Source organism: Struthio camelus, chromosome 19, assembly GCF_040807025.1.
Source record: "Struthio camelus isolate bStrCam1 chromosome 19, bStrCam1.hap1, whole genome shotgun sequence".
Lineage (NCBI taxonomy): Eukaryota > Metazoa > Chordata > Aves > Struthioniformes > Struthionidae > Struthio > Struthio camelus.
In genome coordinates, this window is record NC_090960.1 from 6,063,381 (window position 1) to 6,089,316 (window position 25,936).

Genomic DNA, 25,936 nt, shown 5'->3' on the forward strand with positions numbered 1-25,936 from the left:
ACTATAAAACTCACATTGAAAAAATTAATCTCACATATTACTGCTTTTATCTTTACTTAAAGCAAATATAAACACATGTTTGTTTATGCACAATATACAAAGGGGTAGGAATCACCATCATTCTGAAAGTATGCTGAGTACATCTTTTTTGATAATCTCACTGTCCACTCTTGGAGAAGGAGCTACTAAACCAGCAGAGGTACCTTACTTTTCTATACTAAAGGGGAGAGAATTGTACTGAATAAAAATAGAAGGACTTTATACCAGCTCGACGCTGTTATAGCTTCTTGATTCTGCTTCTCTGGAATAAGAAAGGCAGAGGATCAACTCTCATCTCAGAATTTTGAGAATTTCAAGAATTCAAACGTCAGAAACAAATCCTTAAGAAAGCTCCCCACATGCTCAGCACTTATCAGATTTTGATATTTAGTCAAACCCCAGAAAGCAAACAGAGCTTCAAAAACATATGACGTAAAAGATGGGACATCTCACCGAAAGACAGATGACTACTGTGTAGACAGCTGCATCTGCAAATGCTTAGATTCCCTTTATAGTAAATGGTGAGGAAAACCAACTTCTAGGGTGTGACTGGTCTCTCTACTTTATCTACAAATAAAGGAGAGCCAATAGAAAACAGGTATCTATTGATGAATTTATCACAGAAACGACTCTTTTCCCCAGTGACTAAAAGGGAAATCTAGACAACTATCTGAAATATATGCATCTTATATGGCTACAGTTAGGTGAGAGGAATTCCTCCAAGAGTTACAACGTACTTGTTATGTTGCTTCTTTGCAAGACTGTAACCACAAAGCTTCTATACTAGTTGTACATTTTCATATTGAATTAATTTTCTTGATGAAAAGGCCAACAATTCAGTAGGTTTCCCTCACTATTCATTTATATGCACATCCATTTTTCATAAGAAAACAAAGTCAGTGCACACACAAACGTGAACCTATTTCCACTTGTTCAAATTGTGTGTAGAAAATGGATCCCCAATTATGGAGAAAAATTAGCAATCGACCCAAATGTTCATCCCCCAGCATGTTTTTAAATGGCTGAGAAAAATATGGTGGTTTTATAATACGCGGCTCAATAAAATAAAAAAGAAACGTCTAGCAAAATACTTTTAGTAGCATTTAAAAAAATTGTGTTGATTAAATCTGAATTTACTCAAAACAGTATTGGACTTAATATTGTTATTATTTGTCTAACTGAAAAATGAAAATATTGAGGCCATTTTTACATATGTACGAAACCACACATAATATGTATGGTCTTTACAGGGGAGGTATCTGCAGTCCATAAAGCACTCCATGTTTTAACACTTGAGATGTGTCCTATTGACCTATGACACATATATGCATCTGGCTCCTATTTTTACAGCCCAGAGATACCTGGATAAAGAAAGGCTTGTACACTTTGCATTGTCCCCTTCACTACGCATTGTTCCAGTTATTGCATTATACAAGTCAAACAGTGACCTACTTTAGAAAAGCAGATGAAAAGAAAATGAAAACAAGATACATGACAACAGCAAGGAAACCATGGTAACTACAACAGGCGACTGCTTTGCTTACTCTATTTTGGCCAGAATTATCAGTGAGCTGAGCCTTCAGCTCTACAATTTCAGCTTCTAATAGGCGAATTACTTCTTCATAGTCCATCTCCATTCCATGAGCTTGCCGTTGCGCAGCTTCCGCAAGATGAATTCTACTTCGCAAGGCTCTTGTCTCTTCTACAGCTGCCTTGGCTTCCTGCAAGTTAGAGAATTTAATTGAAAAGTTGCAACTCCTGCTAATAGCATAAGTTTAAAAAAAGTACTAATTTAGCTCAACAGTACTGCAGTTGTCATTAAGGCTACCTTTCAGAATTGATGATTAGATGATTCAATTCTTAATTTTTAAATTTACTATGTGTAAAGAAAGAACAGATTTTTACAGATGGAGATAACTTTCTTAATAAGTTAAGTTATGAATTCTATGATTACTGCACATTTAACGGAATAAAAGTATTTGATGCTGTTAATTTGTCCCATCACTTCTGCATTAAGAAGTACTTTTAAGTATATATGTTAATATTTCATATATTATTATTGCCTTAATTCACATTCAATTGAAAGTTCTCACATTATTTAGATGGACTTCTAATGAAGGCATTCAGTTCAGATTATTCTTAAAATATGTGCTTTTGAATTTTTTTTGCCCAGTTCCTGCTCCTATATCATTAATCTGCATTATCACCAAAGAGTGTTATATATACGTAATGTATGGAAACACAGAAAGGAGAAACTGCTTTACATTTTCAAACAAAGCTTTCATTAACTTTTAGGCCAGTTAAAGCAATTCCTAAATGCTGTAAAACGCTACTCAGAGAAGCATTTTTCTCAGTTAATTTTACAACTGAATTTTAATTCAAATTAAGTTTGATTTGTAAATCTAGAAAAGTCTAACTAAAACCCTGATCTTTCAATTCCTGTTAGCAAAGAACTGTTGTAAAAAAATCAATGCACAGTAGTAATCATTTGCAGGATTGCTCCTTTACTTACAAATGGCATCTTACTCTCACCATAAAAATGGTTAAGTATTTTTACTACAGATCACAACAATTCACAAAGACTTAATCCTTCTTTGACAGCAGAAGAGGGTGACACATACATTCTGGGGTAGCCAGTGCAGCTAACTCCCGGACAATCAATTAACAAATATTTTCAAGAGAGGAATATTTGCAGTTGTTAGGAGTTTCTGCAGTACACCGTGCAAAAACAGGGGTCCTTATTCATGTCTTTTTCAAAGCATACCATCAATAAACTCCTATGAGCCTTAATGCTTGATTAAATTTAACTGACAAAATGACAGATGTCACTATTCAAATCAGTTAGAACAGAATCTTTTCTTTCCTTCTTAAGTTTTATCAGAAAGCATTTGCTTCTTTAGGAAGAAAAATATAGAGCTTTCTCAACCACAACTTCTTAATTATTTCATCACAAAGCTATCTACATCCAAAAGTCTGTCCCCGTAGAAAGAAAGACAGAACAAAAAAAAAAAAAAAAAAAAAAGACATATGGAGGCACACAGCATGCTCTCAGGCTCCCTGGCACCAGAAGCAGTAAACCATTTTTTCCCCTCAGCTTTCTACTAATCTGGGGGAAAAAAATAACTTAATATGAATTACCTGCATCATTGAAATTATCACCTTTAAATACAGGAATTCACAGACCTAGAAATTCTTTGTACAAATTCCTCAGCCAAGATACTTAGGTGAATAACCTATTCCTGGTTTACCTATTATACCCTATTATCATAACTATATCTTGGTTGGGAATGAGACTAGATGGGAAACAGGCAGGAGCAGAGAAGAAACAGGCACTTAGAATCTGTAACCAGGAAACAGCCTTCCAGAAACTGGCATTGAAACCACTGTTCCTGGAGGAAAAAAAAAAAAAAAAGAAAAAAGAAAAAAAAAGAATGATTGAATCTCTCACTTTTTATGGAAAAGTGTTAACAAATGTCATAATATATGTGTGTAAACAGGTCAAATTAAGCTTATAAAGAAAGATTTAATTCTGTTGTTTCCTAACTCAAAACCATTTGTTCTTTGCAATCTTTATATTCTTCAGTCAGGTTTTCTTATAATGTCCCGTAACACTTTTATTGTAAAGTGCTCACTGTTTCTACCAACTTCAGTTTCAGATAACATTTAACCTGTAAACATTTAGTCTTAATACAGAACATATATTTGTTTTGAGCTGTAAGTAAACTAATTTGAGTGGCATATATAGGACATCATCTTCCTCGTATTTACAATGGTTTTGCAATATAATACCAGTTTGGATGATTGCCAGGGACATTCTGGTCTCTTAGAAAATAAAACATTTAAAATAAAAGTAATCACAGATGTAGCAAACAGCAACTTCATTAGTGAAAACAGATGACATCACTTTTATACACTTTAGCACTTTCCATCATAGGAACACAAGTGATAAAAGGTACATTTTAAACAACATATATAACAGAAAGTTTTTTTTTTTTTTAAATAAGAACAAAGCATTAGATGTGCCTGTTCTACATGACCTACTATTATCTCCACCTGGAAACGGAGAGTATTTAAAAGCTTGTTGCTGTGTGTGTCTTTCTGTTATTCAGCTAGCTGGTTTTAGAGCTGTCTGCTTGCGCAGCACTAAAAGCAGCTGTAGGGAACCATTACTTAAAGCACTCGCTAAAGACTGTCTGTGGTTCGTGAGGATCCCCAGAACAACCCACTCTCCTGCAAGCTGCTCCTAGCAGGCCTTTTTCCTAGAAACAACTCAAAGAGCACAGAGACTTCTAGGAAGTGGTGTACCTAATGCATGTGTATAGATCAAACCTACTGCAGAGGGCATTTTCTCGCCATGGTGGGAAACAATGCAACTCGTCAACAAGAGAAGGCGGGACCCTTCTGATATAAAGGATTATTTGGTAGTCTTCAGTAGTGAAGACATCCTTCAGTAACAGCTGGGAGGTGGCAGAAAGACTCTTGGAGATGAATGTCTGATTTATCAGGGAAAAGATGCTCTGAAATTAAGTTTTACTAATATAAAGTAGGCCTTGACAAAGGTGTAGCACCTTAAAAATGAACACACAGGAATTATTTAAATAAATCAACATCAGGAAACTCATGGGAAAAAAAATGCTATAATAAAAAGGTCTTCATTTTGAAATAAAACCTCCTCAAGATAAAGGCTTAATCTCTTATAATCCAGAATTGCCTTTTACTCATCCATTGTGTTTTGAGAAACCATTTGTTGAATATTAATTTCTCTGTAATAGCAGACTAACCATGACCAGATTCAACGGCAAAAGACCTAAAGGAACAATTAATGAACAATGGATTCTTATATTACAATATAACAATTATCCACACTAGGTTTAAATTAACAACATTTTCTAACAGACCAGAGCTGTTTGCTATGAAGACATGAAGGGAAATGATACCATCAGGTTTCCCAGTTGCACAGTTACAGAAATGTGCAGTGTAGCAACTTAGTGGGTTCTCTAACTTAGGCGGTTTAGGGACACCCACCCATGAAGAATAAATGGATTACAGCACGCTTCAGCAACACGTTCTCTTGGCCCATTCAGCTGCTTGCATGAAGAAAGACACAGGAGGAATGGACTCTGCAGCTGTTAAAATTTCACCCATATTAATGGTTGATGGAACTGTTTGTCTTAACCTGGTATGAAGCCACTACAAATAAAAAAGTGCAGGCTGGAGGAGAGAAACCGAATCCTTACAGAATCAGTTTCAAGGTACAGGATTCTCAAAATGCTGCATGCCAGGTTCTAGTTCTCCCTTGGATAAAACCTTCTTCTGACATTTGAATTAATATGAGTAATATTCCAGCTATCACAAACAGTGAGACAAAGATGTTTTTTAAACTATCAAAAACATATAGTTACAATTCAATTATGTTTATTAATTTCACAAAAGTCATATGCTGAAAACATCCTTTAAAAAACTTCAAGGACGTGCAATACTGTTGGCAGTTCAGGAAGAGCTGCAGCCCTATGTTCAGGTGGGACAAGTTACCACAACAGAGACCTCCAAAATGTCCAAGTTCCTTCAGGCCTCTGAATCCCTTGGACTGTGTCAGGCTCAGAAAGGCACAACAGGATTTGGAGATACTTTAACACCATTCCCCGAAGGGACAGTCACTAGTTCGCTAGTGACTAGACCCTTAGAACTGTAGCACTGAGAGGAGTTTTTCACAAGGCTTACACAAATAAACTTTGTTTTAGGTGATCCTCCAAATGGCAGTTCAGAACATGAGTCTATCGATCGTGCATGCCTGACCTTGGTCAACTTGTAATGTAAGTATCTCCTTTTTTTTTTTTTTTTTTAATACTTTTTATCACTATGAATCTCAGTGTCAACCAAAATGAAGGTGTGAACTTTTGTTCTGAACTACAGAAAAGCATATAAAATACCTGACAATGCAGAAAGTATAAACAGAATTAAGATTTCTATGATAAGCCTGCTATTACCTCCTAAAAAAGGTCTCAAAATAAAATATTGCTGAAACTGCCCATAATTTGTTACTTTTCTTTAATTTCGCTGTCTTGAACTTTTTCAGTTCCGGTTACTTAAAACAGTTCTGAGAAAATCTTAACATTTAGCCCCTGGAAGTCTATATGCTTCTGTGCAAAGCAGACCTTCAAAGTCACATGACAGTATTTCACAGAAAAATAAAAGTATGAGGGCCTCATGTGGTAGAAAATGGGTATTTGTTTTCACTGAAAACAAACTACCTTAAACAACCTTTGGCTAAGTCTACTTTACTAAGAAGAGCACATATGTAGACTGAAACACTCAATGCTGAGGACCTGATGTCAATACTATTTAAAGTTTGAGGTTTTTACTTTGTACAAGCTCAAGTCTAGACTGGTAGACTGAACATCTGTTAGTGGATGGAAACACGAGATGCACTCCTGTAACACTCCTTCCACTTAAGTTTCAATCAAAAACCAATCTAGTTTACTCCACTGCAGTCTCACAGTGTGCAGAGCACAATACAATGTTAATGGAGAAAACTTCCAAGCAGTTCTCTTATACTGAAGGTTATAATAAAGATGCTCAACAAATACATATACAGATACAAGCAAAAATGTAAACCTAATCCTAATGTAACATAAAAAATAAGTATTTTTAAATTGTTGCATTTTTACAAATGACATCTGATAGAGCTGATAGCCATAACAGAAACCTACAAGGAGTGCATGCTGCAGTAGAGAGAAGAAAGGCCAAGCAGCTCATTAAGAAGAAAACCTGCTGATAGGACAATGTTGGGTAGAAGAAGCAGGAAACAGGTAAGTTATCTGGTTTTGAATCCAGGCTATAAATGAAGCAGGACATAAATATAGTTGGAATTTTTTTTTTTTTTTTAAGATATACAAGAAGGCTAAATTTCCTAAGCAACTCTGATTTCTTCTCCCCATAATTATCAATGACTATGGAAGCACAAACAAGATAATTTCTCAGTGTTTTGTGAGGATAAGAGAGACAAATCTTTAGAATTACATATTTTTAAGAAACTAACATACTTGCTTGACTGTTTGTAGCTCCTCTGTTAACTGTTTCTGTAAATTCACAGATTCAGACAATTCTTCCTGTCCAAGAAAAAAGAAAGGGGGGCAAGAAATAATTAGGTCTAAAAGAGAAATAGTTTTTTATTCTCCGCTCTTACTTAGGACCAACTAGCTCCATCAAAACTACAGCTAGCAACACTCAACACCATTTAGTTTCTACCAATGTACTTACTACTGACTTACTATGTTTCTAAGCCATAACACACGTTTACTAATAATGTTAAATAAACAGAGACACATTTTAAAAAAATTCTGGTGGAAATAACAAATAATCATCAGTTCTTACAAAACCTAGGACCAAACTAAATTTTAATTTCTAAAGGCTAGTTTTTCATTTCAGAGAGTTCATTGATACTGTACTGTTTAAGTTTCTTGGGCAGCTGAGGATTATATTACTTCTGTAATGTAGACAAAATACACATTTTAAGTCTTATATAGTTCTCTTGTTACCCAGGCACCTAGCAAATGAGAGGAATAAAGACTTGTTTGTGGTTTTCATAGATTGCTGTGCAACCTACGTTTCCCCTCCTCTCCCCCACTTTTTTTGTTTTTAAGGAGAGAAAACACAGTTTATTTTCCTGATATCCGTGTTATATACACTTATATGTGTTCTTAATACTAAAGTTATTTTCACCATTATATGTACAACCATTCTTTCAATCACCAACTTATACCAGAAGCCTGTAGGAGTACCATTTTCAGAAGGTTAAAAGTTGTAAAAAAGTTCTTTAAAAATTGCCAAAGGAAATACAGAACATACTGAGTCAAATCACGAATATTTCTAACTCAGTATCCTGTCTTTGACTGTAGATAATTAAGAAAAAAGTATAAGAAGTAGGGCCATTATAGATTGATCCTTGCCAGTTTTCAACACGAACAGTTTAGGGAGTCATGATGCCTATTCGTCACTTCAATGGTCACAGGAAAACAAGCATTTTTTTCTTTTCAATATCAAGCTTTCAGGAGAAGAGCATTCATATTCAGACCTAAGAAGAGTTCTTTGGACATGTCAACTCAAAGTTTTTGTAATCTGTCCCAAGAAAGAATTTTTTGGACCAGGCAGTGATTTGTAGAATTGCCTCTATCCTTGGATTGCTTTTACAAGTCATGTCCAAAACCACAGGTTATGTACACTGAATACAACGCCACTTTTTTTTTTTGTTTTTTTACATCTTTTGGGTATTCCAAAAAGGATATTCAGAAATATAGGAACATGGCTGTAACATACAGTATTAAACCACAAGAAATATATTTGTTGCTTTAGGTCTTGTATTTTATATTCTATAATGTTTATGATAAACATACATTAACTTTGAAAACAGATGAATTTATCCTCCATTTCTGACTTCTTTCAAAACAGATGAATTTACCCCCCAATTCTGACTTCTTTCAAAAATATTAATATATGCTCAGTCACTGTGGTTACTAGGATCACATAATTTCTAAATAAACACGTCCTGCAAAAATCAATCATATCTCCAAATTCACTTTTATGACATGTCTCCTTAGTCTCATTTCTCTGTGAATCAGACCAGAAGAACGTATTAGTGTTCAGTATACCAAACAAAATTCACATTCTCCAGAAATGCATTGTAAGCATACCATTTTCAAACATAACTAATGGTTTGCTCTTCCCTTCTATTTTTTCATCTTAATTTGCACATAGAAAGCAAAAGAAAAACATCAAATTACATACCATATACACTCAAAAAAGAAATTATCATCTTGAATAATTTAAAAGTAATCAAAATTAAGTATTACCTTTAATTTACTTATTTCTTTTAAAGCTTCATTTCTTTCTTTCTTAAGCCTTTCCATATCATCCTCCAAAGAATCACAAGCTGCAAACTGTGCATATTTAAATAGGGAGAGTTAGAAACCAGTGCTAACTGCATCTCTCATAATCGTTAACAATTTTTTCTTAAAAGGTCTTGTTAATGAGAGCATAATCTTAAATTTATTTAAAAAATAAAAAATGATTTGCAGAAATACGAAAAATGTTTGATACAATGTTGAGCAACTTACCTTCCAACAGAACAATAACATTAGTGATTTTCAGTTATGAAAGTTCAAATCACTAGGCTCCATAATTGTTTATTACCCACACAGTTAGTAGTAAAATGTAGCCCATTTAAGAAACCTCAGTAAATCACTGTAGTCCATATGCTTAACAAATCAAAAATAATTATGTGAACTGCTTTTTAAAAAGCTTCAGAGAAACTAGGTTACCCTAAAGAAAACCTTGATCTGGAACTGTTCTAAAAATGTGTCTAAGATTGGAATAATTTTAAAAAGAATTAAGCTTTCCAATAATCTCCTCACAATAGTTAAATAGTAGTACAGGCATGAACTTTACCTGTGAATCTGAAAACCTGGCAGTTTCATTGGCCTCAAACGTTACAGGTTTTTCGTCACCATCTGTTGCATTCAATTGCAAAGAGAACAGATTCCTTGAAACCTGAATGAAATCTAAAACACATTTTAGATTGTGTTGCTGTAGTCTGCACTTTCAGTTTAGTGGCAGTATCACCAGATATAATGTAACTACTAGTATCATAATGCAGGTTACCCTTTAAAAATACAGTGCCTGCCCTCCATTACTTTGCTACAATTTTGTCAGACACTTCTCAGAGCAGAAATACTTGGTCAGGCTAGTAAAAATAAGAACAAAAATTTTCAAAACAGCCCTGAGATGAAATTCCCTTCGTTCAAGTTGTGTAAGAGGAAGAAAAAAAGGCGCTGTAAAGTTCACCTTTAGTTCCTGGTTACAGATATTCTATGTGGCAGATCTTTGCAAAAATTTAAGAGAAATCTGCACACCTATTATACAGCTGCCTTTCCCAGTGGATTATCTTTCTAGAGGAGACTCAATATCTCTGTAGGAGAAAGGGAAAACTTCGTGCAATCTCACAGCTAATCTTTCCCTTTGCAAGTCCTTTAAATCCCCGAAAAAGATCTGGCAAAATTTATGTTGACCAAGACAGTTTTAAATACAAGCATTACAACCTGCTCAGTTGACAGGGCTTTGATTACACATTTAGTTTAAATGTATAAAAATACTTACTGCTACAACATGCCAGAAAAGTGGTAAGATAAAGGTCAGTTTGTGTATACTATAAAATCTGATAGAAGATCAAGTACCTTTCTTGATAAGATAGTTCAAAATCCAATTTAAGTGAAATTTCCATCAGTATTAGCATCCTAACTATCAGACCTCTCACGGCATATGACAACTATTCTGAACTTGGTAGTGTCACATACTAAACTTGTCATAGCCACCTGAGGAAACTGATTTCCATCAGAATTAGGTTTAGCTGGAAGAATCATGACAGTCTCCATGCAAATCTTTCTGTATATCATACAGTTCAAATGCTATGGTGCTCACAAACTAAACACATTAAATGATCGGTCTGTTCAGTTGCTTCAAGAAGTCATCTTAATTATCAGCACTCTCCCAAGTACCCAAGCAATTTTTGGAACAATTACAGTGCCTCTCAAAATGAGGCACCCTCTATTTTAAGGGGTATTGATTTCAGCCAAAAAAAAAAAAACAACACACACCCAACTATGCACATAAATAAAGACAAGAATGAATAAACATACAATAGTTTTAGATCTTCATAAACTGCTGTGATAGTCTATTAATATTTAATATAATGCAATTTGATAATACAGAAATGTGTGCTTATACCTATATTTACATATTGACTCAGACATAATACTTGAGAACACTCCAAGAGTGTTTATCTTCTACATCTAGTTACACCTAAACTGAAAGCCACTATTAAAGCATCTTATGACTACTTCTTAAGACATAAGAGTAGATATATTTAGTGTTTAAAACACAAACTGCTTTCATACTTCATTTTAGTGAAATGTTTTCTTAAGGACAAACCATTTTCTTTGAAAAAAATCCTTACACTATTAAGATGTCCTATTTGCAAGGCAAATTTAGAAATTTGTAAGTGAGCACAAAATCAAAACTTTCTCAAGATTGCTCTTTATCAGATAAAATTGTGATTTGCTTTTCAACCACCTTGTTTCAGAATTCCAAGCTTTTCCTTTTTATTTATTTATTTATTTATTTATTTTTTTAGAATCAGAAAAATAAGATTCCTGCCTCAGAGTTCCATTTCATTGAAGTAGTAACACATACAGATGGGAAGGATATTGCAATGGAAAATGTATTAGTGGGTATTATTATCATTTCTATATTTCATTACGTTATTTTCCAGGGCAATTAACAAATGATTACCTCCAAAAGACACTGTTCCTTCAGAATCCTTCTCAAGCTGCTGCCTTAGCGCTTGCTGCTGTTCATCTGTGGGCTGAATCCCAAGATAATTCAAAGCCTGGAAGGTGAAGATTTATTTGGAGGAAAAGAAAAAAAAAAGACTGGGGATAATGACTGCAGGGACATGGGTGGAGTAATTAAAGATCTCCATTTCAAACAGCCTTTTTGTATCATTGTGCTCTCTCCCTGACAACTCTTTTATTCCAGAGGCTATGACTTTTCCTTCTAATTGAGAGATATTCATATTATTTATCCTTGAATACAAATGAGTATAATGAGTGCAAAACCCTTTGTCCTGGGTAACGGCCTTAAAAATCCTGGTGGATGCTCACATTCCCAGAAGGTAACAGATTTAATCATTAACTAGATAAATAGAAACAGTGATTTGCCCAATGTATAAAATGAAGCATCAGTCTGCAACCTGAAAGAACTATCCAAATAGGAAATTGTATGTACATTTTACGCCTTTATGCTTGTCAAGCTAGAAATATTCTCTGGTTGTTTTATATGCACCATTAAGGGAAGAGAAAGAAAAATCTCACAAGGTTAAAAATATTCACCCTCTCCAGTTTTTCTGCTTTGAGACGAACAGTAGAGTTCAAGAAATTCTTCCTTCCCTGTAGCCCATAATCATCAACCTGGTTGGGGGAGATAACTAAGAAGAAAAAATTTTTAATTAAATGAAGATTGAGTTGTAACTCTTGCTTTCTGAATAACTTGTTCGGAAGTTCTGCTCTTCAAACTAATCCCAACTAAATACCTAAATGCCACAATAAATGTTAATATGTAGATTGATTTTTTTTTAATAAAAAGACATTATTGGAATAAACAAAAAATATGGATATCACTTGATCGCTTAAACTATTTTGAAATCATTCATCAAAAAGTGACAGTTAGCAAATTAGTAGAGATAAACAGAACAATTTCTAGCATCGCACAAGGAGAAGCATATGGCTTATACTTGTGGTTTTTTTCTTTCAAAAACACATTGAGTAACTCTAGGAACAGAAGGGGAAATGCACTTATGAATTCCAGTAAAGACTTTCTCCGAGACGTATCCTTGGCACAATCAACAGTTCCCAAAAGCATACCTAGTAATCTAGCAAACACTGTGGAAAGAGAGGGAATGACCTGTTGCACTAAAGGCTGTGCTGAGTAAGGTTAGACCAAATCCCAGCAGACTCCTCAGGTTTTTTTAATATATAAGCTCTATATACAAAGTGTTCACCACCCCCTCTCCAGTCCTTGCGGTAGGAAATAACAATTTTGCATTATTTTAACTAATTGCATTAATCCAGTATAGTGCATCTATTTTATTCCCAACATATACAAATATTTAATTTGGAGAGGAGAGGGAAAGAAACTAGCAGCGCTAGAGAGAAAACATGCAGGATTTCAGAACTAATGCTCCATGTTTTGTTTTTTTTTAAATGGAAGTTGAAAAATTTAGTCATAGCTTTGTCATGGTTGAGACATACCTCTGGAGACAACACAAGAGGAGGCACCCTTTGGAAATCTTTGAACATAGACTACATGCAAAAGTGGCAGTTAACTTGTAGTTTCTTTGGCTGTTAGATATAGTACACTTTGCTTAAATGAATAAACAAATTCATTGGCTAGAATTTTGCAGAGGAAAATTGAATATTTGTTTATTTACAAATATAATTTAAATCTTAATTCATTATTTCATTAATAGACTAGAGAGGTACTCAAACCAAAATCATCCTTTGAAAACTGAAGAATCTTGCAGTTTGAGATTCTCTCTAATAGAATAGAAGGAATCACATAGAATTTTTTTTTTTTTTTTAATTTCACAGGGTATCTATTTCCAAGCTCAAAGTAACTTACATTCTCTTTATATGCCAAAAGCATAAACCAAAACATCTTGAAAATCTCTGACACTAACACCTCTCACATGCTATATTAAATTCTGAAGACAGTGAGCTAGGACCTCAGTGAATTGGCATACTCCCTCTCAACTCAGAATGAAAAAGCTTTGTGTATGAATTTCTGCAAGAATTTCTCAAAATTATGCTCATTTTTCATATAGAATTTTTAAAAATCTCAAAACAACTTTAATTTTTCAAGGTTCGTCTTGAAAAAGGGTGGAATGAAAGAAATGGCAGTTTTGATTAAGGATGTGCTATTAAATAAGACTAAAATGAAAAATGACAAGAAATAGTAAAGACTGGAGCTGCAAGCATTTCTGCTTTCCACTGTATTAGGGATTTTTAGAGTTATTAGTTCCAAATCATTCAGATATGTTAAGAAACTGTGGCTTTCTTGATCTCTTAAGCAACAATGATGCTCCCATGTACTGCATAATATTAATCAAGAGTGTTATAATCTGAACATATTCTGAAAGAGCCTGTCTTGTGCCTCTGATTTAGTTGTGTTTTTCATGATTAGCATGACAAAACTGTTTGATTATTAAACTCAAGCTTTATTAAATATTGCAACCTCTCCAGTTTCGAAAGTTCATATTCAGTTAGCTAACCCTTCCGGGAATTATGCAAATCTGATCAGATTTGCAACATGAAGATTTTTTCATTTAGAATTAGGATATCTAATATGCCCATAGTAATCCCAGGTACAATTTAAACAATGTCAATGGAGCAAGATCTAGGATGAATGAGATCCTGTATGTTTGTCCTTCCCCTTCTCAGTGTATCAGACACAGATAAATCAATGTGAGGGGCAGAGATTACGCTGCCTTACTACTGTTGAAAGAATAATACAGTTCAGATCTTCATATAGAAATAAAGAATATAATCATGAGCTTACCAAATGAAACAACAACATAACTGATCATGTCAGACTTCGGCATTTTCAAAGTTTATAAATACAATGCACATCAGTTTCCTGAAGGAATTACCACTGCAGCTGTGACTTGGTTCTGATGAAATACTAGGATATCATTCTACTTTTCCTAACTGTTGTTTTCAAAATATATATTTAAAGATACGATCAAAGTAACTACTGTCTTTGTTTGAACACCATGGGTCTCAAATATATTCAGGAAACTCTACTCTAGAGTTCTATTTGTTAATAACTGAAAAAAAAAAAAACCCACTTTAAAGATGTTTGCACGTTTCTGTTCTTACAACATGCTGCCCTGATTTTTTTAAAGGTGCAAACAGTATACATCCACAGAATTTGAACAAATCATGAAAGAACAGTTTCTATGGCAACTTAATCTTGATCTATATGTGAGTCTTCATCTTCATTTCAACTGAGTCTATTACCGTTACTGCTATATAGCAAATGTTGTGACATTTGCAAATTTTTTGTTTGATTTCAATTATTTGTTAAAGACAAAGTGCATTGTAAGTTATATTTGAAAAAGTCACTGCATAATCTATTCACCTCAGTTGTTTATGTGGTACTGAAAAAAAAAGTCTAATATTCCTTTCGTTAAAGGCTATGGATTCACACTAGGTACTATTTTCTATAGGACACCTATTGAAGAAAAAAAGGGCTGAGGGGCAAAAAGAATTAAATCAGATTTTACCAGGGGCAGGCACATTAGTGGGACTGCTGTCTACAGTTGCAGTTGGAGATTGCTCTCTCTTCTTGATTCCAGTTTCCATCTATGGGGGGGGAAGGAATCAAAAGTCATGAAATGTCATTTTATGAAATAAGTTTAAAAAAAAAAAAAGACTAGAAGTGCATGTTAATCTACAAGAGAGTGAGAGGAAGGAAGGCTGTGGGGAGAAAGAGAGGAGCGGATAGATTAAAAACCAACCCTGGGAGAAAAGGGAAAGGTGGGGGCGGTGAGAAGGAATGCCATTCCAAAAAAGAAAAAAAAAATAAAAATCAAAGGCATCTGTTCAGATCCACTGCACCTATAAACAAAAGTTCGCTTGTTTTGTGGCAAGGAACCACTTATGAAAATAACATCAGCCCATACATAATTGCAGGCATGCTCAACACAGGGCCAATTTTACATCAGGGACTTGTACAGCTAAGTTTTGAGTATCTTCACAGATGGAGATAACATAGCCTCTCTGGGCAACCTGCTTCAATGTTTATATTTCCGATAAGACAGAACAAACGGCCAAGAATTTCAAGTATGAACATAAGAACAGTTGAGAATCACCTCTTCTGACTTAGTATTTCACAAGGAACATTTTATTCTTCTTTGTTCAAACAAAATATTTCATTTATTTTTTTAAAATGCTATAAATTGTAAAAGTTCTTTGAAAAATTGAAATAATGGAGTAACTCTAAAATGTTCTTTCTTGCCTTAAGTACAACACTGCTTTTCAACACTAAGGGTGAACTATATGAATTAAAACAATGAATGTGATTCAGCCAGAAAAATGAAAGAAGAAAAAATACCACCATTCCCCTAGGATTCTGTTTTTTTAAATCAAAAATCTTGTTATCATGGAAGAGGTGTAATTTGTGAGATCTGTACTCATGCATAGATAGTAATAAAAGATTCCTTATGTTTGAAATATATAACTGAATAACTAGAAAATATCTAATTCTTATTTTTTACTGCCTAAAAACAGTAAAGAAAACCTTTGTATCTAAGAATGCAGTTGATGCTTACTTCAGTTGATTTGTTTTCTCATGACAAGTCAACTAGTATTCCTAGTTCTTTCATCAACGTGGTTTATTCTGCTCCTATACAATATACCATCTGGAAGGGTCTCGATATTCCAAAGAATGAATATTTTGCAGAAAGAGAAGTCAATCATTTTTCTTACTAGAATGGAAACTGAATTAAAAGAACTCTAAACTGGAATTTGAATAGAATTCAGAAAACAATCACTTGCTCAGTTTATACTAACAGGAGTCGTAAGTGTACTCACAGCATTTGCAGTGAACCTTGAAACAAGCTTCCCATTAGGAGATGCAAGAGGACTAAGTACTGCAGCCTGCTGCTCTCCATATGCTACAGAAGATGTTAAGAGACTGGATGGACGTTGCAGATCCTCTGAACAACTGGGAATATTTTTTTGTCTAATGAAAGCTATCTCCCAAAAACTTTCAAATCTAAAATTAAAATTAAAAAAAAAAATCAGCATATTGTATACTATGTTGTTCATAAGATGATACACTACTCTTGCAAAAATTATGTTTTCCCAAACACTGTGTGTGATATCTTCTTTTTTTAAAGGGAAGTTCTATGTCCTATCACTAGAGCAGACATGTAGAACGTTTTTTGTTTTCTTTTAAAAGGAACGAAAATTTATCATAATTGTTGATTTGATCCTTTTTATAAGAAATAGTATTGCAATTGAGTATTTCAGAAACATGAATATCCCTCGTATTTCCTCTAAGCACAAGTGACAAAACATTTCATGCTAATCTGAACATAAGTATTGTACAACAATTCAACAAATACCTTGTATTTGTTCTGCTGATTATACTTTTTGCCTCTTCATAGGAGACACCAATCATTGACTTTTTGTTTATGGATACAAGCTGATCTCCAGACTTCAATCGTCCATCCTAATCCGTAACAAATAAAAAAAAAAAACACGCAGAACCACAAATTTTGTATCAACTGCTAACACTATAGGAAGAATTGTATAACCACAACACTTTAGCACACACCTCTGGATCTGTTAAGATAAGAAATACCAAGAATGACTATAAATTTTGCCTAACTAATCTTCAAGGAATAAACAGCAGATGAAACGATGGAAGACAAAACACAGACAATGTGTATTGTTGGCTTTCTTACTGACAACACAGGACATATAAGGACTCTAAAAGCAGCTCACACAATATATCCCATGTTGATACTAGACTTTTGCACCCTTTGTTTAACAGTGGACAACCACTTTATTCAATGAAACTGTCCAATTAACTGTTTGGACTTTTGTTTATTACATACCAAAACTAAACTGTCTTAAGCAAATCTATGGTTCCACATTAGCTTTTCCAGGATGGGAATCTTCTCAAGACCGTACAAAGTTCCCTTTAAATCAACTGGTATTCCCATACAGTAACCCGCATAAAACATATTTGGGGATCAAGGCCTCACCTAACAGATACTGATGCAGACACATTACATCAGAAAGTCCAGCAACTTGGCTACTGCAACAAAGCTCTGAGAATTGAAAGAGGTAAGTTCATAAAGCCTGTCATGGTTATTAGAGGTACTGAAAAAAATCTTTTATTATTTTAAGTGAGAAACAAAAGTACATGTTCTATTCTCTCAAGTTACTGTAACTATTCTCTGCAATTATTTAACATCACCACAACCGCAGTCATTATAAAAGCTTCATCAGACAGAAATGACATCAGTGAACTTATCTAGGGAAGGAGTTTGGATCCATTTACTTATTTCTGTTAGGAAAACAAACCACAGATAGCGGTGCTTCCAGCAAGAAGCATCAACCAATCTGACTATAGGAAGCTTCTTTATTAGTTAATCCAGCTGTGAGCTGAATTAATTTGTATTTGAAGAAGCAGACATTCCTGCCTATACATGAGAATTTTCAGACACTTATTAGTCACACTAATCCTAATGAGGAAAATAGAATCTTCTGTTAGGAATTCACCAGTAAGGAGTACCATGGAAATCATACTGTTAACTTCGTGTTTTTGTTGAATTATTCATTACAAACTTTCTACCAATATAGAAAAGTATCACATTTCTTTCTCTGTAAGACAAGATGTTAAATATGCTAGGCTAGATTTCTCATTTACATAAAGCTCTTTTTACTCACATTTTAAAGAGGACTCACTAGTTTAACTGAAAATTCATGTCATTCACCTATTTATGACATACTAACCATATTCATGGTTACAGAGTTAAGAATTGCTACATTTGTCTAATGCGATACACATAAACTACATGCAACATGCTTGTGTTCTTCAATTTTTAAGAAATTAATCACAGAAACAACCTAAAGGTATGAAACAACTTTGTGCAAAGGAATGTTCATAGGAAATATGTAAATTAAGCTGGTCTTGAAGGACATGCTTGACTTATTTAATACACATGTACATTAAATTTTATCTGCTTGATATCAATCCAATGACAGAACTTTACTACATTTCTTGTCACTTAGTGTTTTCCTTTTGATAACAACGTCCTACATCCTCTATTCTGTTTGCAGCCAGCCTATTAAAACATGTAAACTTCAATGCTGCCCTCCTGTGGCAGAGACTTAAAATACGCTTGCTATTCAGATTTCTCAAACATTTGGATAGCCAAACTGAGGACATCATTGTCTCTTATATTGCTGATACTAGAATCTCCTGCAGATTAATGACTCGCTCTCACTCTGCTGATTATAAATGTGATAGGCTTTTATTATAAATGTGACAGGCTTCAAATTACATATTTAAGATGAGAAAATGTTTTAAAGGTCACAACAAAATAGGACAAAAGAAGAATGATTACTATTTATCTATGAAAAGAAGTTCGGAAAAGATAGTATACTTTTTTTCTTTCCATCACTGCATTTTAGGATTAACCTTCACCTAGAAAATTTTGGTTAGAAACAGCTATAGACCAAGTTTTGGGGCAAAAAACATTGCTGGTGAAATTAGCATATACTCTCATTTGGGAGGCAAAACCAGGTATTTATGCATCAAAATAATCATAATAAGACAGGATGCAAAAGGACACACTTTGATAAAGCAGTTTAGTTTGCTTGAATTGGATGAAAGAGAGCTCTGGTTTTTATTTCTTTTTTTAAACTTACAAATCCTCCTGGTTTATACATTACGTTTGTCATAAATGAAAACAGTAACCAGTACTGAATCATACATTTTACTAGCCTGGACAATCAGAAATTCTTATTATTCTAATCTCACCTATGTGATGCTTTCCAACTGTAAGGATCAAGCTAAATTCAGTCTGGGGGGAAAATGATTGTTTGAATGTCCAAGATAAAAAAAAAAAAAAGAGATGCAGTCCACATCTCTGTCCCACTCCTGCTGATTTACCTTGCATCCATGCATCATTTAACCTCCAAATTTAATTTCTTACTTTCTCCTATGTAAATTGGGGAATAAGATCCTCATCTACCTCCCACTTGAATTCATAAATAATTCTGTACCACACCATGGTTACATGATGATGAATGAGATAATTCTCCTTAGGGAGGAAGCAAGGAGAAAAAAAACTGTATATTTACAACTCTAAAATTTGTCTTTACAATATAAATGTATATTTATAATACTAAAGTATGTTCAAAATGAAAGGCAAATTCAGATGACTGAAGACAAAAAAGAAAAAATCATTAAAAAAACAAAAGGTCTTTATATTCTCTACCTTATGACAGTCACCACCAGGGATAACTTCTTGAATATAAACCAAAGGCCCTTCATTTCTGTTAATTCCTCCTACAATATTCAAACCTAGGCTTGTTCCTCTGCAGACAGAGATAATCTGAAACACGCTATCCCTAGGAAAAGAAAAAAAAAAAAAAAAGTAGAATTACTCCGCAGAACCAGATACTCTGTTAAGAGTCACAACTGGTATTATATCTTTATCTTGCTGATTTCATATATATGTATTACAGCAACCAAGCAGAAATAGCGAACATTTAATCCAAATATTCAAGCACTACAATGTCTACTTACTACAAAATCTGCAACTTCTGGTATTATTTCTGGCAATTACAACTTGTCTCGTAAAGAATCAATATATTATTTTACAAGACTAAAAACTCCCCTGTATTTTAGGTAGACTTTTGGGAGTACTTATGTAAAATAAACCAGGGACACGATTCATTAAGACACACTAAAATCAAAAACAAATTCAATTAATCTACTTTTACTAGGTAAACAATAAATAAATGGAAAAATTAGGAGAAAAATAATTGGTTAAGGCTGAAAGCATTTGTAATATCAACAGTATTGTCAATTACAGCATAAAAAAAAGATAACATTGAGCACTGAAGTGCTCAATCCAACATTTTCCTAAGCAACCAAATACAGAATTTTCTACAGTTTAAACAAGAGAGTTACAGTCATCTTCAAAAGTTACTTTGCAAGCTTTGGAGATGGTGCTAGGACAGCAGAATCATTTCTGCTGGTCATAGTGGTAAAATCCTTTGGATGCAACTGAGGACTCTGTGACCTTGAGGATGACCCAGAAGAAAGGCTGTCTATAGGTTTTGCTTAAAGAAAAGAAACAATCGGAGAAAAAAAGAAAATAAAACACACATTTGGGAAAAGGTACAAAGTTTTAACTCATGTAAGTAGTTCAGTAAGACTATTTTCATGTTAGAAAGCACAGAACAAACAAGTAATCAAACAACAAAAAGAAAGCTTAAGTCTACACAGCTAAGAATTGTAAGCCACCCACGGTTCCAGAAATATTATTCTTTAACACTTAGCAAGTGATGATTTTTTTTTTTTAAAACTGAGTGCAAAAAAAGAAGCATCTCAAGTCTCTTTCCTAAAGAATAATTGCACATGTTATATAAAAGGCATTCTATCTAGGCAACAGTTCCAGGAGGCTTAGAACTTAACATGATCTAGCTCGAGTTTTTACTGGTAGTTTGAAATCTTATGGCATGTTTTATCTACAAATATCAAACACATTTCACACTATTCACTAACTGAAATCACTGAAAGTAGGTGGTAGTATATTTATTTTAGAGCTGGGGAAACTGAGACACAGAGCAGTCAAGTTACATGTTTAGATTACAAACTAAAAATCATAAATAAACATATGTGTTTTGCCTGACTTCAGTCACTTGCTCCGATTGCTCTAACATACCCTTTCCCGAAATGAAAACTGTTTTAAGTGCTATCTTCTGTTCCACAGAAGGATGAATATTGTCATACAAGGTTATTTCAGGTGAGGAGGCAGTCTTGTTTTCCTACCAAGAAAAAACACAGAAATATTCTGATTCTTACCTGTCAATAGTTGCGTTGGAGAACTTCTTGCAGAGTCGGTGTTACTATGAGAGCCATACTTGTCCATCAGATCAAGAAATTCCTTCCTGTGGTAATAAAAAGATGCTCTTTGTCAGAATTTGACATCATTTCTAAACAGAACCTTTGAAATATGCTAGCTGTGTGTTTCTTTTGAACATTTACCCTTCCCCTTCCTAAGGCAGTAAGGCTCCTCAGTTGAAAGTGGAAAGTTTTGTCAAATATGAAAACATTCAGAAGAGGTAAGAAGAAGAATGTAATACAGAAGGATAAGGATGGAATAGCAATAGACTATGAATAAAATGGACTATTAGTAGAAAAGTTTAATTGCCTCTTTACCCTCTAAGATTTTTCAATCCTAATAGTTCAAACCAACTCCAGATACCAAAACAGTGGTATTACTAAGGTCCAAAATGCGATCTTTATATTAGAAGAAATCTGATAATATACCTATAATTTATTCATATGTTTAAGGAATGGTTTCAGTTTAACTATCATGGAAAGGAACCCAGAAGAGACCAGCAAACACAGTTGTAGCATCAATCCTGGTCAAAAAAATGGTAGAGAGAAATTAGCTATTTAAGCATAAGTAAAACAGACACAAACTCTTAACTTCTATTTCGCTTTTTCAGAAATCTGCAGTATGTTTTCATCTTAAGTAGATATCATATATTAAATATTTCACGTGCTTGCATTTTGCTTATCTTTTTCATTATGAAATCTTCCCCCCCCCCCCCCAAAAAAAAAAAATAAAAAACCCAACTGTTGAAAGCAAGGGCAGTTCTTCAGTTTCTGGATGAATATTTGAGCTATTATTTCTCAATCAAAATAAAGTCTTGTTCTACAGAACTAAAGTACTGGATTGGAAATAACACCAGTTACAAGCAAATAGGAAGACTAAATTTATGTTAAAAAGGCTTAGTTGTTAGTCAAATATATAATAGTTCCAAAGGCTATTTGTTTAAAATCTAATTATATTCCTACCTGTGCTTTGAAAAAATGTATTGCAACATACACATAGGAAAAGGCTGTATCAGATGTGCCAAAAAGAAGCGCTCTTGCTCTAAGTAGAGCACAAAGTTAATCCCCGAGTATGAAAGAGACAAGTCCTAGATAGTCCTGATAAAAAAAAGTGGGCAGTTTATTCAGGTATTTAGGTCAAATTCAATGGCACATTTTTAATTCCAATACACTCCAGGTTTTCCCTTTCTTTTTTTCATTCTGAAACAGTTTTGAGGAGGAAAAATAAACTTCAACTACTGAACACAAGCTAAACGCTTTTTTTGGTAGCAGCAATCTAAATTTGATTAATAATTAGCTTCATGTAAGGCAAATATGAATCTGAAGCTTTTAATAGCAACCACTCTAAAGTCTTGCTTTAAAAGAATAATATCAGATGAAGACGCCTATCAACTAATCAATAAAGTTACAGTTTTCCCTCATGCAAGGGAAACACTGTCAGGCTCACTGCTGAAAAAAAAAATAAATAAAAAAAAATAAAAATAAAGGTGGAAGTTCTTTCCAGAAACCCAACAGATCATAGCAAGCTGGCCAAAAAGCAGGAAAGCTGTAAATCCAATATTACACGCATCGAGAAAAAAACACAAAACTTCTTGATTAATCTAATAATGAATATAGCCTATTTTAAGAAAAAAAAATATGGATTTCAGTCTGAGTTATAAGTACCTCAGTAATAAAAGATATTAAAAAAGTAGAAAGAAAATAATCTAGAATGATGTGAACAAGAAACATCAGCAAATTAATGTTACAGAATTAGAGGGAGAGAACAGAAATGAACTGATTGCAATGAACGTAATTCCCAAGTAAGTCCAGTGACTACAGAGGGTTATTGAAATCTCAGCTTGATATATCATTTAAAAATAAAATAATAAAATTTATTGAAATAATGCTAAATCCAGGGGGCACACACAAACACAATTAAGTGTAAATCAAATAATCTTTCATCACAGGAATGTAGTCATCAAATGAAATTCTTTCAGAGGCATCTAAGCAACTGAGGGACTGTATGTAGTGGCAAATTCTGTACAAGCCTCTGGGCATACCACCAGAACGGTGGAAGGACTGATGGATTTTAATTATTCAAGGAGGTTAGAGGAACTAGGTCATTATGCTTTAGATAAAAGCAGATTAAAAGAGGACCTCACATATATCTATGCAGTCTGAAAAAACGGAGAGAATAAAGGCTACAGAGTCGTTTAAATTTCTGCCAACTACAAAAAGAAAGGGGCAGAAAGAGAAAGTTAAGGCAGATGAAGGGCTAAAGGAATTTAGAGAAAAGTCCTTTATGGAGAAGTTACTTAAGTGGAACATGCTATGAAAAGCAAATAACAGCTGGTACTCTTGAAATTATTATCAAATACAGCTACCTAAATCTTTGGAGGAAACAGCTGTTAAGTCAAAAGGGAGTATGGACCTGGATGGATTTCCTGCTTCTTTCCATCCTAGCATTTCCTATGATTCTATGCTAATATTGGTTTATACACTTAACTTCAGAAAACAAGATTAAAGCAATATTTTAGTATAGATGTCCTCATAATGGAGGAATTTTGAACTACCTGCTACACTGAACAGTTTAGCCTACTTATCCAGACTAACGCAGAGCTCATTAGAGATCGAAAAGTGAATTTAGGAGCACGAAAAAAAAGATAACTGCATCTGACTTTTCCAGATGGCAAGACCTCCTTAAATCATAGAGTTTGGTACTCCTGTGGGTCTAATATAATTTTTATTAATACATCTTACATCTTAAAATAATGCAAAGAAATACATTATTAACACAGCAAATAGCTTTTAATGTTCTTAGCTGGTAGCATAACATTTCAAAACTGAAATTGGAGCTTATCACTTTAATTGATGTACAAATTGTCATTAAACTAAATAGAACAGCTCATTTCTCATTGCCCAGTATACTAACAAAATGTTATCAATCATAACATAGACAGCTATGACATCTGGTGTAATTCTGTGATTCATTCTTAATCTGAATCCGCTACTCCAAGACAATCCAACAACTCCCAACTTCAGGTATAGCATTGGATTTTATCAGTTTTGAGGTAGGATATTTTTAAAACAATGTTTTATTTTTCTCTTACTTTGCTTCTTCATCTCTAGCAACTAGCAGAGACATATGATTGGATGCTGATGCTGTTCGCAAGATGTCAACAGCCCTAAAAGGTGGGAAAAACAACAAAGTATGTATACACCAGTGTTCTGTCACGAACTATACTTTGAGTAATGGTAAAACAGTAGGAAAACAAACAGATTCTTAAAGTAGTTAATCATTTTGGCTGCCAAATGCAGAGAAAAAAGCTTGCCAATGGTGTAACCCAAATTGAGCACTGGAGAACTGAATGAAAGACAGGCTCTGCAGTGAGCCTGTGTCTGGTGACAGGAGTAGACCGGAATTGTCATCTCTTTCCCTTCCCTTTTGTCCGTGTCTCTTCCAGGATCCACCCTATTACTTTCCTCGATTTCACTGAGGATTAGCAACCTAGACCAGAGCAGGGTACTGCTCAGGTATGCCCCGTTGCTCAGGATTTCTCTTAACATTACTCACTGTAATTTTTATTGGTTTGAATTTTAATTCTACACTTCACCCAACACTGTGGACTTTACGTTGATCACTAGTGATCCAGCTACAGAAACCATCCAACATATTCTACAGATTTTCTAAGCAACTTCTTCTTAATTGCCTCATTACAAATAAATGATACTTGTTAGCTGCGTCATTTATTTTCACAGGTATTAAAGCAACAAATAATTACAAAAATATTAATGTTACAACAGATCAATGTCTTAGTGCTATATCCAAATACACTTTATAATCTACAGCATTAAGAATTGGTTTATTCTGTCATTATACAAGCATATAAAGTCCTGTCATCTTCCATGACAGTTCTGCTGAATTAGATTTATAGGATAAATCCTCTTTTAATCAGTGGTTGATTTGGTTCAAAATATGTTACAGCATAAAACATATAGTATTCTATACTCTAATAAACACCTAGTCATCTGTGTAAACATACCTTTCATTGGTTACTCCAACTAAGTTTTCTCCATTGACATCTAAAATTAGGTCTCCAGTGAGCAAACGACCTTGTAATGAAATTAACAGTAATTTATGGATCAATAGGAAAATGGTGAACATATTACACCACTGTAATAAAAGAGAGCTTTTCCTTTCAGTTCTATGATCTAATGTGGTAGACATGGCCTTATGACTTTTAGTATCTTAGGCTCTGATTCTAATTTAGCTATAATATTGTCACAGACTAACAACCATCAGTATCACTAATCTCAGAACAGCCACTAAAAACAGCAGTGGTATTTAGCTATTTGTATTACTTACACATAGCACACATGTTTTTGCCAGCCTGGAATTCATGCTTCATAGTTGTAGAATTAATTTTCAGCTGAATTTTTATGATCACATGTATATAGGTTTCAAAGTATAAAAACATCAATGTTTTACACATTCTATAAAGATATCTATAAGAGTTTTTTGGAAGCATTTTTATTTTTAACTTTCTCCAAATTTCAAGTTTAGGAATTATCATTTTTGAAGTAGATTTAAGTTACTTTAAATGATCATTCTGTGTAAAGCCAAATGGAATCTCAAAAAAACATACACTGGTCT

The 25,936-nt window shown here is 33.9% G+C and overlaps 1 protein-coding gene and 1 long non-coding RNA gene across 16 annotated transcripts in view; one reads left to right on the forward strand and one right to left on the reverse strand.

The window, feature by feature from the left end:
* Positions 1–25,936, reverse strand: part of STXBP4 (syntaxin binding protein 4) — an 80,568-nt gene that overhangs the window by 42,316 nt on the left and 12,316 nt on the right. For 4 of the 14 annotated variants that reach the window (XM_068914002.1, XM_068914003.1, XM_068914001.1 and 1 more), the window contains 14 exons: positions 25,326–25,395; positions 24,393–24,467; positions 21,262–21,347; positions 20,384–20,516; positions 19,667–19,799; positions 16,778–16,884; positions 16,242–16,425; positions 14,933–15,011; positions 11,982–12,076; positions 11,383–11,479; positions 9,484–9,596; positions 8,889–8,975; positions 7,083–7,148; positions 1,584–1,760 (listed from right to left, as the gene is read on the reverse strand). In XM_068914002.1, coding sequence (XP_068770103.1) covers positions 1,584–1,760; positions 7,083–7,148; positions 8,889–8,975; positions 9,484–9,596; positions 11,383–11,479; positions 11,982–12,076; positions 14,933–15,011; positions 16,242–16,425; positions 16,778–16,884; positions 19,667–19,799; positions 20,384–20,516; positions 21,262–21,347; positions 24,393–24,467; positions 25,326–25,395 — 1,502 coding nt within the window. Of the gene's footprint in view, positions 1–1,583; positions 1,761–7,082; positions 7,149–8,888; positions 8,976–9,483; positions 9,597–11,382; positions 11,480–11,963; positions 12,077–14,932; positions 15,012–16,241; positions 16,426–16,777; positions 16,885–19,666; positions 19,800–20,383; positions 20,517–21,261; positions 21,348–21,729; positions 21,827–24,392; positions 24,468–25,325; positions 25,396–25,936 lie in introns of those variants that run through there. The other 10 variants (XM_068914007.1, XM_068914006.1, XM_068914008.1 and 7 more) reach the window with 8 other exon arrangements.
* On the forward strand, positions 5,781–11,445 carry LOC138061641 (uncharacterized). 2 transcript variants are annotated; one of them, XR_011135561.1, is made up of 3 exons: positions 5,781–5,852; positions 6,724–6,848; positions 11,363–11,445. It is a non-coding gene; the product is annotated as an uncharacterized lncRNA (long non-coding RNA). The 2 variants fall into 2 exon arrangements; XR_011135562.1 differs by having other exon boundaries at positions 11,225–11,370.